Source organism: Erinaceus europaeus, chromosome 4, assembly GCF_950295315.1.
Source record: "Erinaceus europaeus chromosome 4, mEriEur2.1, whole genome shotgun sequence".
Classification (NCBI taxonomy): domain Eukaryota; kingdom Metazoa; phylum Chordata; class Mammalia; order Eulipotyphla; family Erinaceidae; genus Erinaceus; species Erinaceus europaeus.
In genome coordinates this window covers 35,628,523-35,642,261 of record NC_080165.1, presented here as the reverse complement: position 1 = coordinate 35,642,261, position 13,739 = coordinate 35,628,523, and the positions used below count along the sequence as shown (strand labels likewise).

The window sequence follows — 13,739 nt, the reverse complement described above, 5'->3', positions numbered from 1 at the left end:
CAGAAAACAGCAACAATGTAAACAACATCCATACTTACTTTATTTTCAAACAGAGAGGCATGTACCCAAAGAAGTAGAACTAATAACTGTGATGGGAATTTGTTCAAAGTGATCTGCCTTAACACCAGAATGCTTTATGATTTGAATGGCTAGGGCAATGAACTGCCCCTGCACAGTACACACATCAGAAAGGTCAATTTCCCCACCCCGCAAAGGAGATGGAGAAAAAGGGAGCAGAAGTCAATGAATTCCTGGAATATTGCTCCAGAATCCTTCCAGGTATGGCATATGACTGACCATCAGTCCACAAAAGTCAGTGGAAGGGGAGCTAAGACAACAGATGATGTTGGGCAGAAAATAACCCTGGGTGATGTGTATCTAGCACCTGGATACACCTTTCATTAGAATGAAGGGAGCAGACAGAGTCCTCAGAAAGACACAGAGGCAAAGAGCACACTGATTAGAGCATTATCTCGTAACAGAGGTGGGGTCATTTCCCACATTATTGTAAAATAACTGTAACTAATCAAAACACATAAGCCTCTTTAACGGAGTTAATAAAACTATGGCAGATTGGTAGTCAAGAGGAGAGGTACTAGTCCCATAAAGAGAAACTGGGATAACGGGAACCATGCTGTCAGGTCCTATAGTTTCACCTTAGGATCTTAGAAAGGACCCTTAGTCCAGAAATGACAAGAACCCATGACCAATATATGGAGCTGAACCAGATGTAAATATCTTAAATGGCTCTCTAGACCCTAAGATGATCCATTTTCTTTATCCTCTCCAGTAATTTGTAAAAAGTGTAGACCACTGGAGGTGGACACTAAATTTGACTTCTGGGCAATTTTGAGGCTTCTCATATTTCACAATTTCTGTGGGAAGGGACAGGATGGTAGAGAACATGGATATCATATTCCCACTGCAGAAGCATGAAAAGTGGAGATATCCAGTTGTGATGAACAAAGTGGCAAGGCAACAAGATGCCTTATACCTAGGGTAGGATTAGAGCCAACAGCACTTTTGGCCTGAGTTCACTTCAAGGGGAGGTCTCCATGGAATGACCATTATTCCCAACATGGCCTGAAAACCCATCGATCCCACTCATGGGGCAGATGATCAGAGGAGCTGCACTCTTCCCTCCCGAGTAACTTAAACTGAAGTAGGGCCGGACAGGACCACAGAAAGTAGCATGAGAGAAAGTAAAGGTGTGACATCTCTCTGTCACATTGTAGAAGGAGACCTCACCAGCATCATAGTCCAAGAAAATCCCTACCCGCTGGAGAGGTGTCCGCAGAGGGAGGGCTGTCATCGGGGAGGTGAGAGCCCAATATTCTTTCCCATACCACAAGGACACTGCCCAGAATCCATTCTGGGGGGCTGAGGTTACTCCACCTTTTCTGCACACTGAGTCTTCACAGACACCTATGGTCCACTTGGCTTTATCTCCCACCTCTACCTCCCAATAATGTCTCCCAGCGATGAAACATGGAGAGCCCAAGACACAAGGAAACAGATTGAACCGCTCAGGGTTGTCTGGTAGGTCCTGCTGGAGGTAACTGTATCGAACTTGCCGTAGATTATCAGAGAGTATTAGGCTGGGGTAGGCTGTGTCTGGATCCAAAGTCACATCCACTGGAAAAAAAAAAAAAGTAGGTCAGGTCAGTGGGAGTCACAAGAATCCACTCTGGAATACCCACCGTTTCTCCTACTTTAGAAGAGAATAACCTCCCTCCCCACTTTAGCATGCATTTATCTTATGATCAAGTACATTCTAAAAACTATTTCAAGTGTAGCAGAGGAAGTAGCATAGTGAATAAAGTGTTGAACTCCTAAGCATAAGGCCCTTAGTTCAATCCCTGGTATTACATGTGCTAGAGTAATGGTTTGGTTTTCCCTCCCTCCTTCTATTATTCAGTAGATTTATTTTGTGTGTGTGTGTGAAACAATCACATAACAGAGCCATTTAGAATTTATAGATTTTGGATAAGAGATTAGGAACCTGTATAAATTGTCTATTTTTCAAATTACTTTCACATCCTTCATCTCATGAGATCTTTACTTGGAACATTCAAACCCTATCTAACGTCCTGGGCAAGAACCACAGATTCCTCGAAGATTCTGATAACCAGCCCAAGTCATCACACCCTCCTCCCTTGTCTTAAATCTAAAACCATGTTACCCAAACCATGAAGCCTGGTTTTGTGTTAACCTGAAATCACTAATTTTCCAGCTTGACAAGCACTGATAAATGTTTTCTTATGTGATCTTCACATCCTGTTATGAAGAGAGCATACTTAATGATTCCTGCTTGTTCTTGCTCTCTCTTTTTAAAAAAGATTTCTTTTACTTTTTGGGGGGTGGGATGGGGGTAGCCAGAACACAACTCCTACCTAGCACATGCAGTACTGGGGACTGAACTAGGAGCCTCAGGTATGCAAGCACACCCCACCAACTGCACCAGCTTAGTTCTTTCCCCAGCTTCTCCTGCCTATTCTTCTGATTTTTTTTTTTTTTTTAAACAAAGCAGAGGCAGGACTGTGTGGTGATGCACCTGGTTGAGAGCAAGGACCCGGGTTCAAGACCTAGGTCTCCACCTGTAGAAGGATAGCTTCGTAAGTGATGAAGCAGCTGTAGGTATCTTTTTTTCCCAAAGGTAATTATTATTTTAAAAATTATTTTCATTATCTTTATTTATTTATTGGATAGAGTCAGAAATCGAGAGGGAAGGGAGGGATAGAGAGGGTGAGAAACAGAGAGACACCTTCAGTACTGCTTCACCACTTGTGAAGCTCTCCCCCTGCAGGTGGGGACTGGGGGCTTGAACCTGGGTCCTTACGCACTACAACACGTGCGCTGAACCAGGTGTGCCACCACCTGGTCCTTCAAAGGTTATTATTTATCTAAATTATTTTATTGGGGGGAATAATAGTTTATAGGACAGCTGTTGACAAATAATTGTTGCCTCTTTCTTATCTCCTCTTCCCCAATTTGTCTCTATCCAACTTAAAAAAAAAAAAAAGGAGGCAGAGAGTGAAGAATGAAAGAGACCACAACACTAAAGCTTCCTTCAGTGTGGTGGGTGCTGGGCTCAAATCTGGGTAACACACAAGACAAAGCAGCACACAATACACGTGAGCCATTTCTCAGGCCACTCCTGCTAGTTCTTTTACTTTTTAACCAGAGCACTACTCAGCTTTGGCTTATGGCGGTGCTGGGGATTGAACTGGGACCTCACAGCCTCAGTTTATATAACTATTAGATTATGCTATCTCCCCAACCCCTTGGTTCATAATTCTTTGTTTTTGTTTTTTATTTCATAATTCTGTAACATAAATCTAGATGTCTAATTTCTTTTGTATGTCATGATTTACCATATATTATAAACATAGTATACTTTCAGAGTAGAATCCTGTCTTATGCACTCTTTGCCTTTACAGTACTATGAACAATATAAGATACAAGCAAATAGGGAGTTGGGCGGTAGTGCAGAGGGCTAAGCGCACATGGTGCAAAGCACAAGGACCGGTGTAAGGATCCCAGTTCGAGCCCCCAGCTCCCCACCTACAGAGGAGTTGCTTCACAGGTGGTGAAGCAGGTCTGCAGGTATCTATCTTTCTCTGCCCCTCTGCTCTCCATTTTTCTCTGTCCTATCTAACAACGACGACATCAATAACAACAAAAATAACTACTATAACAATGATAAAAAAAAAAACAAGGGCAATAAAAGGGAAAATAAATAAATAAATATAAAAAAACTTCTCTCATGCCTGAGGCTCTGAGGTATCAGGTTCAAGTTGTAACACCGCCATAAGCCAGAGCTGAGCAGTGCTCTGGTCTTTCTCTCTCTCATTGAAAAAAGAATTAAATATGGATTATCACAGCCAGTGATGAAAGATCTGTAGTAGCTAAAGTCCCTCTCTTTATGAATAAAATTACACAAACTAAAACATGGCCATGTGACTAAGGAAAAGTACATATGGGTGGGGGTAGATAGCATCATGACTGTGCAAAGAGACTTTCATGCCTGAGGCTCTAAAGTTCCAGGTTCGATCCTCTGTACCACCATAAGCCAGAGCTGAGCAGTGCTCTGGTAAAAATAAATAAAAAATAAGAAAGCACTTCTTACCTCATTTGAGAATCTCTGGGACTGTAGATTTAGTTTCTTTGAAGCTTAGCTGAAGGTGCTGAGGAGGAGGGGACTTTCAACACTTCCCAGGGGCACAAAGATAGATGTGGTTTTGGGGGCTAGGTTGTGGCTTACCTCATATCATGCACATGTTACAGTGGGAAAGGACCAGGGTTTAAGTTTCAGTCCCCATCTGCAAGGGGGAAGCTTTACAGTGCTGCAGGTCTCTCTCTCTCACCTTCCTTTTCTCTCAAAATTTGTCTCTACTCAAAAATAAATAAAATATATCTAAAAATAAATATGTTTAAACATGAATAGAAGGTGGTCTGGGAGGTGGTGCAGTGGATAAAGCATTGGGGTCTCAAACATCAGGTCTTGGGTTCAATCCCTGGCAGCACAAGTACCAGAATATACATCTGTTCTTTTCTCATTAGTAAGTAAATAAAACCTTTAAAAAATAAAAACAAATAGGAGAAATGGTGGATTCTTAGCTTCTCCCATGTCCAGGAGAGAAGCAATTACAGAACTCCCACCTTCTGTACCCCATAAAGAATTTTGGTCCATATTCCCAGAGGGTTAAATACTAGGAAATATGACGAGAGGGCTCTGAGCTCCAATTCCGTCAGGATCCAAAGAGAGAAGAGGGGGAAAAAAAAAAAAAGACACTCAGAAGCTCAGAAATGGTAGGTGTGACTTAGGAAGAAAAGACAACACCATAGAAAAATTGTGCAAATATATATATAATTATAGACAGTTGTAGAAATAACCTGGGTAAGTGCTCAAATTTAAGTGCACAAGGGCCCAGGTTCAAGTCCCTGGTCCCCATCTGTAGGTAGAAGCTTCACAAATGGTGAAGCAGGGCTGCAGGTATCTGTCTCTTTCCCTCAATATCTCCTCTCCCTTCTCAGTTTCCTGTCTCTAAATTAATAAATACTTCCAAATTAAAAAAAAGTAAGTTAATCCATTATCTTATAATTTTTAAAAACACACACACACAGACACACACACACACACACACACACACACACACACACACACGAGCTGAACTTATTCACTCTTTTGAGATGGGAAGACTGCTTTTTCAAACCACACACTGTCTCCTCTAAGGCTGGGCAGGTAGAGCAATGAACCAGTATACCAGCAGCATTCCAATTTGGGAACTCCAATTTCCACTACACACACACACACACACACTTATTTACTGTTACTATTATTATTACTATTATTTTTACCAGATCACTGTTCAGCTCTGGCTTATGATGGTGCAGGGGATTGAACCTGGGATTGGAGCCTCAGGCATGAGAATCTGTTTGCATAACCATTATGCTATCTCCTCCGTCCTATAATCCTTTAACAAAACAAACAAAATATATATTTAAATGATCCTTTAATTCCAGATAGGTGGTTTTCTATGTACTGGACAGAGAAATCAAGAGGGGAAAGGAAGATGGAGAGGGAGAGAAACAGACAACTGTATCACTACTTCACCACTTACAAAGGTTCCCCCTTGCAGGTGGGGACCAGGTGTTTGAACCTGGGTCCTCGCCCTCAACCAGGTGTCCCACCACACAGCCCCCACTCTGTAATTAATCCTTTACACCATATGAGCCTAATCTCTTATTTCAAAGATTTAAGTTCTGAGACATTTATACTGGCAAAGATACTGTAAACACATCATAGTCTTGTCTTCTATGACCTACCTGAGTATAACTGAGCCTCTCTCAACTCTGAAAGAACAAAAGAGAAAAGAAATTATGAAAATCATGAGTATTTCAGAAAATGCCAGAGGGAACTTGGGTTAAAGTTATGATAAAACAGAGGTCTCAATCAGAAACTCTAGAACCTCTGCTGTCAATCATATACTAATTTATTCATATAATGTATGACTTCTTCTTATAGCCAAAGACTCTAGGGAACAGAGACTAGGGACTGGATAGAAAGATAAGCACATGACTGACACTGGTTGCATGAAGGGGAACTAAGCCAAGATGAAGAATTCAATCCTCTGATGGGTCAGTTGGTTCAGCAGGTAAAGCAGAGTTTCAAGACCACTTAACATAACTCTTCACTTTTTTTTTCTTAAACAAGAGCACTGTTCAGCTCTGGCTTATGGTGGTACTGGGGATGGAACCTGGGAACTTTGGTGCCTCAGGCATGAAAGGCTTTCTACATAACCATTATGCTATGTCCCTAGCCCAAACTCTGCTTTCTTATGTCACCTGTGTTCTAGGGGTTGGATAACTACAGTGATATAAAGTAGCAAAATGCAATAAATAAAAGCATTCATTTAAAAGACACCTTACTGGGCAGGGTGGTGGCCCACCCAGTACAACATACACATTATCATGCATAAGGGCCCTATGTCAACCTCCATCCTCAATTGCAGGGGGAAAACTTCAGAAGCACTAGAGCAGTTCTGCAGGTATTTTCCTTCTGTCTCTCCCTTTCACTCTAAACCTCTACTGAAAGGGTAAGAAGAGGGGGTGGGGGTGGGGGTGGCAGCATCTTATAGGTGACAACGCATTTACACAATAATGTTCTCAGTGAGACTTATAGAGTGGCAGAAGAGCAGAACCTGATCAAAGAAGGACAAGTCTGAATTTACTACTTCTGGATTCATCCACTATTGTAACTAGAGTTTTTCCATATTTGTTTATGGAGGACATACAAGTAATTCCTACTACATTGCTAGATGAAAAGATGTAATGCAGGAGGCTAGGCAGTGGCACACCTGGTTAAGTGCACACATTACAGTGCATAAGGATGCAGGTTCAAACCCCTGTTCTCCACCTGCAGGGGAAAAGCTTCAAGTGGTGAAGAAAGGCTACAGGTGTCTCTGTCTCCCTCTTTATCTACCCTTCCCCTCTCAATTTCTGTCTCTACATATATGAAAAGATGTAATGTAAACAAAGAATCAGCATCTATATTTTTGAAATTATGAAATTAAAGACTTCTATATTAAATATCAGCATAGCACAAAGGCAGGGACAATACATGAACAATGGAGGGTGGTTGAAGTCAAGTTTTTGAAGGCATTTCTATTTATTTATCTAATGAGATACAGAGAGTATGATAGAGAGACTGAAGCATCGCTCAGCTCTGGCTTATGGTGGTACTGGAGACTGGACCTGGGACCTCAGAGTCTCAGTCATGCAAAGTTTTTGCATAACCATTATGCTGTCTCCCCAGCCTGAATTTTAGCATTTAGTATTTATTTAGTCAATTCTTGAGTAAAGGTAGCTCATGGACAGAAGCAATTTTATCTGAAAGAGGTTCCCTTAAATATCTAGAACACTGGGGCAGGGAGGTGATGACTAGGTTGAGTGCAAACATTAGCTTGTACAAGGTCCCAGGTTCAAGCCCCCAGTATCTATCCGCCTGCAGGGGGGAAGGGAGGAAGCTTGATGAAGTGAAGCAGTGTTACAGGCCTTTCTCTTTCTCTCTCCCCTACCCCTCTCAATTTCTCTCTATCCTATCAAAGTTTCTAGAACAGCTTTTTCCCTGTCTCTATCCAATTATAAATAAATAAATAAATAAATGATTAATTCATTGTTCTGGATCATCTATTGATCCATGAGTGAGATGAGAACTGACTGAACCAAGCTAAAGGATATTAAGCTGAAGACTATCACTGAAAAATTTAACTAAGTAAAAGGAAAGATAAAAATACTATGGAATGCTGAATAGTGAATATCACTTCTCTCCCACTATCCCACATGTCTAATGCAGATGTTCATTTACCCAAGAAACTTCAACCCAGTACACATACTTACCTTGGATTTTCTCCATATCTGACTGCATTTTTTCTAAGGAGAGAAAAGGATAAGTATTTTTACTTGGTTGGAAAATATATCCTTTTAGGCAAAACAAATATTCAGAATATACATCAATTTCCCCTCATGGATTTCTCTCCTTATATTACCTGTAAACTGCTTCAGACTCTCAGTTAAGAACAGACACTTCTGGGCAAAAATGTGGATTTTCTCTTGCAGATCTGGAGGCGTAATCCAAGGCTCAGGGATCCTGATTCTTTCAGCCCTAAATTAGACACACATACACGGATAAATGAATCCTTGTGAATCCATTCCCTAACTTTAATCTACCAGGCGCCACAACAGAAACTGAGCTAAAGTGGTCAACTTTTAAAAGCAGTCATTACATCATTTTATATACTCTCCTCCTAGATTACAATACTTTAGACATGCTTTTAGTAGAGACATCTCATTCCTTTTTTTAAATTTCCTTTTTATTTTTTATGTTTATTTAGTTTCCTTTTTGTTACCCTTTTTTTTTTTTAATTGTTGTAGTAATTATTGTTATTGATGTCATCACTGTTGGATAAGACAGAGAAATGGAGCGAGGAAGGGAAGATAGAAAGGGGGAGAGAAAAGGACACCTGCAGACCTGCTTCACTGCTTGTCAAGCGACATCCCTGCAAGTGGGGAGCCGGGTGCTTGAACTGGGATCCTTAAGCTGGTCCTTGCACTTTGTGCCATGTGCACTTAACCCACTGTGCTACCACCCGACCCCCTTTTTACTTATTTGTAATTTAACAATATTTTATGAAATTGTTAAGAATACAGAAGTGGGGCCAGATGGTAGCACATCTGGTTAAGCATCCTCACTGCAGTGTGCAAGGGCCCAAGTTCAAGCCCCTAGTCCCCACCTACAGGGGGAAAGCTTCACAAGTGAAGTAGAGCTGCAGGTGTCTCTGCCTCTCACCCTCTCTATGTGCCCCTTCCCTCCCAATCTCTATCCAAAAATACATAAATAAAATAATTAAAAATGAAATAAAATTCATCCCAATTCACAATATTAAAAAAAAAATAGAGGTATAGTTCCATACCATGCCAGCCACTAAAGTATTTTGCTACCAACTCCCCTACTCTAACTCATTTTTAAAACTAATTTATTTCCTTTTTGTTGCACTTTTTTTTTTTATTGTTGTTGTAGTTGTGATTGATGTCATCATTGTTGGATAGGAGAGAAATGGAGAGAGGAGGGGAAGACAAAGAGGAGGAGAGAAAGATAGGCACCTGCAGACCTGCTTCACCACTGGTTTGGTCTCCTTCCCCCCACCTCTGAGAGAATTGGTTTGGCCATTGCTAGTTTCGCGCCCCTCTTTCTCCCCACCCCCTATGCTACGTAGTGCCAGAGTTCTTGGCGCCGCTGCGTGAGGGGATGCAGGACAGATCTGTGTGGCGATTAGTTTAAGGGTCTCTCTCTGCCGCCAGAGCAGAAAGACAGGAGAGCACGTGTTTGCCCACTCGTGAATAAAGCCTCTCTGCCTAGCCGTGCGCCTATGGTCGTCTCTGTCTAACGCCGCGAAGCTAGCCCGGCCTGCTGGAGCCCCGAAATTTAACAACACCCATGCAGGTGGGGAGCCAGGGCTCAAACCAGGATCCTTACACTGGTTCTTGTGCTTTGCGCCATGTGCGCTCAACCTGCTGCGCTACCGCCCAACCCCCACTCATTTTTTTAAAAAAGATTTTAATTTATTTATGAGAAAGATAGGAGAGAGAAAGAACCAGACATCACTCTGGCACATGTGCCGCCGGGGATCAAACTCGGGACCTCATGCTTGAGAGTCCAAAGCTTTACCACTGCACCACCTCCTGGATCATCCGAATTCATTTTCATAGCTTCCAAAACATCTTAACCATAGCTCTTTGAATGGCATGTCCTCAAAAGTTTATTGAACTAAATTGAAAGCACAGCTGATCTTTTCAGGAAGCATCTGATTCTATATAGTCGAAAAGCCCTCTGGTCACCAAATATGGCAAGAATAGTATCTTCAGACAACTAAGTCTGCTCTGGAGAATACCCAACTACCTATTTCTCTTAAGTGATGTGGCAAAGGCTGATCACTAGATGCCTACCAACATCTCATCTTCTAAATTTTTCTGGGTTCAGGGCTACTTGGTCTAGATGTAACCATGTGAAGTTATGACCAGTGGTAGCTAATACCTTGTGGTAATTTGAGAAGCATGCTTATAAAACAATGTGATATCTCTTTCCCACCTAGAAACTATGGTGAACCCTAAGAATGAGGGGGCCACATACCGAATAGACAGACATCTGAAAGTTTTGATGACCACTGGAATCATATCAGTTCTAGATTTCCTTATATTCGAACAATATAACTTTTTTGAGCCTAGCACCCAGTGCATTGAAGTTTTGGTGCTGTCCTGTCTTTCACTCTTTCTCTCTAAAAATAAGTATTTTTTAAAAAGAGAGTTCCCACAATGACGTTGGGTCCATAGTCCCAGAGAGTTAAAGAATAGGAAAGCTATCAAGGGAGGTGGGATGGGATACAGAGTTCTGGTGGTGGGAATTGTGTGGAGTTGTACCCCTCTTATCCTATGGTTCTGTCAGTTAGGGTTAGGATTGGGGGGGAAAGTTTTTTTTTTAAATAAATGGGGGGGTTTTCACTTGATGATTAACATTCTGCTTTGCCATGTTCATAATCAAGGATCAAGGTTCATACCCTGACCCAACTGCATTTAAGGAAGATTTAGTGCTATGATTTATCTCTCTCTCTCTACATTACTTTTAAAAAATATTTATTTATTCAAATATTCCCATTTGCTGCCCTTGTTTTATTATTGTAGTTATTACTGTTGTTATTGATGTTGTTGTTGTTGGATAGGACAGAGAGAAATGGAGAGGGGAGGGGAAGACAGAAACGGAGATAGACACACCTGCAGACCTGCTTCACTGCCTATCAAGCAAACCCTGTAACGTGGTTTCTTTTTTAAAACATTTTTTAAAAAAGAGGGAGACAAGACAGATTCCTGCAACACTGCTGTACCATTTACAAAGCTGTCCCGCTACAGGTAGGGACCAGGGGCTTAAACCTGCTCCCTTGTATATTGTAACATGTGATTTCTTTTCTTTTTCTTTTAAATATTTATTCATTCCCTTTTGTTGCCTTGTTGTTTTATTGTTGTAGTTATTATTGTTGTTGTTATTGATGTTGTCATTGTTACACAAGACAGAGAGAAATGGAGAGGGGAGGGGAAGACAGAAAGGGAGATAGACACCTGCAGACCTGCTTCACTGCCTATCAAGCGAACCCCGTAATGTGGTTTCTTTTTTAAAAAATTTTTTAAAAAAGAGGGAGACAAGACAGATCCCTGCAACACTGCTGTACCACTTACAAAGCTGTCCCGCTACAGGTAAGGACCAGGGGCTCAAACCTGCTCCCTTGTATATTGTAACATGTGATTTCTTTTTCTTTTAAATATTTATTCATTCCCTTTTGCTGCCCTTGTTATTTTATTGTTGTAGTTTTTATTGTTGTTATTGATGTTGTTGTTGTTACACAGGACAGAGAGAAATAGAGGAGGGGAAGACAGAAAGGGAGATAGACACCTGCAGACCTGCTTCACTGCCTATCAAGCAACCCCTGTAACGTGGTTTCTTTTTCAAAAATTAAAAAAAAATATTTATTCCCTTTTGTTGCTCTTGTTGTTTTATTGTTGTAGTTATATTGTTATTGATGTCATCACTGTTGGATAGGACAGAGAGAAATGGAGCGAGAAGGGGGAGACAGAGGGGGAAAGATAAGACACCTGAAGACCTGCTTCACTGCTTGTGAAGCGACTCCCCTGAAGGTGGGGAGCCGGGGGCTCGAACTGGGATCCTTATGCCAGTCCTTGCATTTTGCACCACCTGCACTTAACCTGATGTGCTACCGCCTGACTCTCAACATGTGATTTCAACCAGGTGTGCCACCACCTGGCTCCTTTCTCTCTTTCTCGGTCTTGTTCTACCTGAAAAAGTCAGCCTGGGGTGGTGAAGCCCCAAATGAGAGGGAGGGAGGAAGGGGGAGGGAGAGGAGGGAGAGGGGGGAGAGAGGGGGGGGGAGAGAGAGAAAGAGAGAGAGAGAGATATGAAGGTAGTATTTGATAGGTAGAGGCTGGTACAATTTCCAATTCATTTTCTCCTAGGAGCCATGAGGAACCTCAATTCTATCAATATGATTCTATTTGCATAGGCCTCTCAGACAACCTGTCTCCTATTTCCTTAAATATTCCCAGAGCCAAGCTGCCATTATTTTCCTAGAAATTTTTCACCATACAGGATTTTACTCAGTTTCAAAGTCCATCTTTTCCCTTCAGAAAATCAATCTGTCCCTACAGACATACCTGAACCAAAATTATATTCCCAAGGCCTATTGTGTTGGCTTTGAATTCTTTTATTTATTTATTTTTTAGACTTTATTTATTCCCTTTTATTGCCCTTGCTGTAGTTATTATTGTTGTTGTTATTGATGTCATTGTTGTTGATGTCGTTGTTGTCAGATAGGACAGAGAGAAACGGAGAGAAGAAGGGAAGACAGAGAGGGGGAGAGAAAGACAGACACCTGCAGACCTGCTTCACCGCTTGTGAAGCGACTCCCCTGCAGGTGGGGAGCCGGGGGCTCGAACCGGGATCCTTAAGCCAGTCCCTTGCGCTTTGCACCACGTGCGCTTAACCCACTGCGCTACCACCCGACTCCCTTATTTTTATTTTTTTTAATCATCTTTATTGAAGAGAAACAGCCAGAAATCAAGAGGGAAGGGGAAGACAGAGAAAGAGAGACAGAGAGACATCTGCAGCCCTGTTTCACCACTCATAAAGCTTTCACCCTGCAGGTGGGGACCAGGGGCCTGAACCTGGGTTTTTGCACACTACAACATGTGTGCTAAACCAGGTGCATCACCACCCACCCCCAGCCTTGACTTCTTGCTCACTCTTGAGTTTTCCCTGCTTAGTCATATACCAATTCTCTGGCAACTCATTCTTGTTTTCTATCTGATGATGTAACAGTGAAATAAGAACAGGAATCTGCATAGTACAACATAGATTATAGAACCTTGAATTGGTCATATATTTCTACTTTTTCCATTAGAAAAAACGAAAAATGGGAGTTGAGCGGAAGCATAGCGGGTTAAGTGCACGTGGCGCGAATCACAAGGACCCACCTAAGGATCCTGGTTCCAGCCCCCGGTTCCCCACCTGCAGGGGAGTCGCTTCACAGGCGGTGAAACAGGTCTGCAGGTGTCTATCTTTCTCTCCCCCTTTCCGTCTTCCCCTCCTCTCTCCATTTCTCTCTGTCCTATCCAACAACAACGACAACAATAGGGAAAAACAACAAGGGCAACAAAAGGGAATAAGTAAATAAATAAATTTTAAAAAAATAATGGAAGAGAAAGAAATCTGAAATGCATAGAAAACAAAAATCAGAAGATGCCTCTGTTCTTTGCCCAAATCTCTGTCAGTCTTCATATTCTCCTTGAAAGTGTCCCCATAATACTTCCTCTCCACTTTTCCAAGCTTTGGGTCCATGATTGCTCAACAATTTGTTTGGCTTTGTATGTTAACTCTCTTTTCAGTCACCAGGTTCCAGGTGTCATCAGGATGCCGGCCAGACTTCCCTGGATTGAAGACCCCACCAATATGTCCTGGAGCTCAGCTTCCCCAGAGACACACCCTTCTAGGGAAAGACAGAGGCAGACTGGGAGTATGGACCGACCAGTCAACGCCCATGTTCAGCGGGGAAGCAATTACAGAAGCCAGACCTTCCACCTTCTGCAACTCACACTGACCCTGGGTCCATGCTCCC

General features: G+C 42.0%; 1 protein-coding gene across 2 annotated transcripts in view; it reads right to left on the bottom strand.

The window, feature by feature from the left end:
* Positions 1–18: 18 nt before the first annotated feature.
* Positions 19–13,739, bottom strand: part of TRIM27 (tripartite motif containing 27) — a 28,516-nt gene continuing 14,795 nt past the window's right edge. The window contains exons 5-8 of one of the 2 annotated variants that reach the window (XM_007538640.3): positions 8,052–8,167; positions 7,903–7,935; positions 5,830–5,856; positions 19–1,635 (exon numbers count right to left, since the gene is read on the bottom strand). In XM_007538640.3, coding sequence (XP_007538702.1) covers positions 1,040–1,635; positions 5,830–5,856; positions 7,903–7,935; positions 8,052–8,167 — 772 coding nt within the window. In that variant the 3' untranslated portion in view covers positions 19–1,039. The remainder of the gene's footprint in view (positions 1,636–5,829; positions 5,857–7,902; positions 7,936–8,051; positions 8,168–13,739) is intronic. The other variant, XM_016195045.2, reaches the window with a different exon arrangement.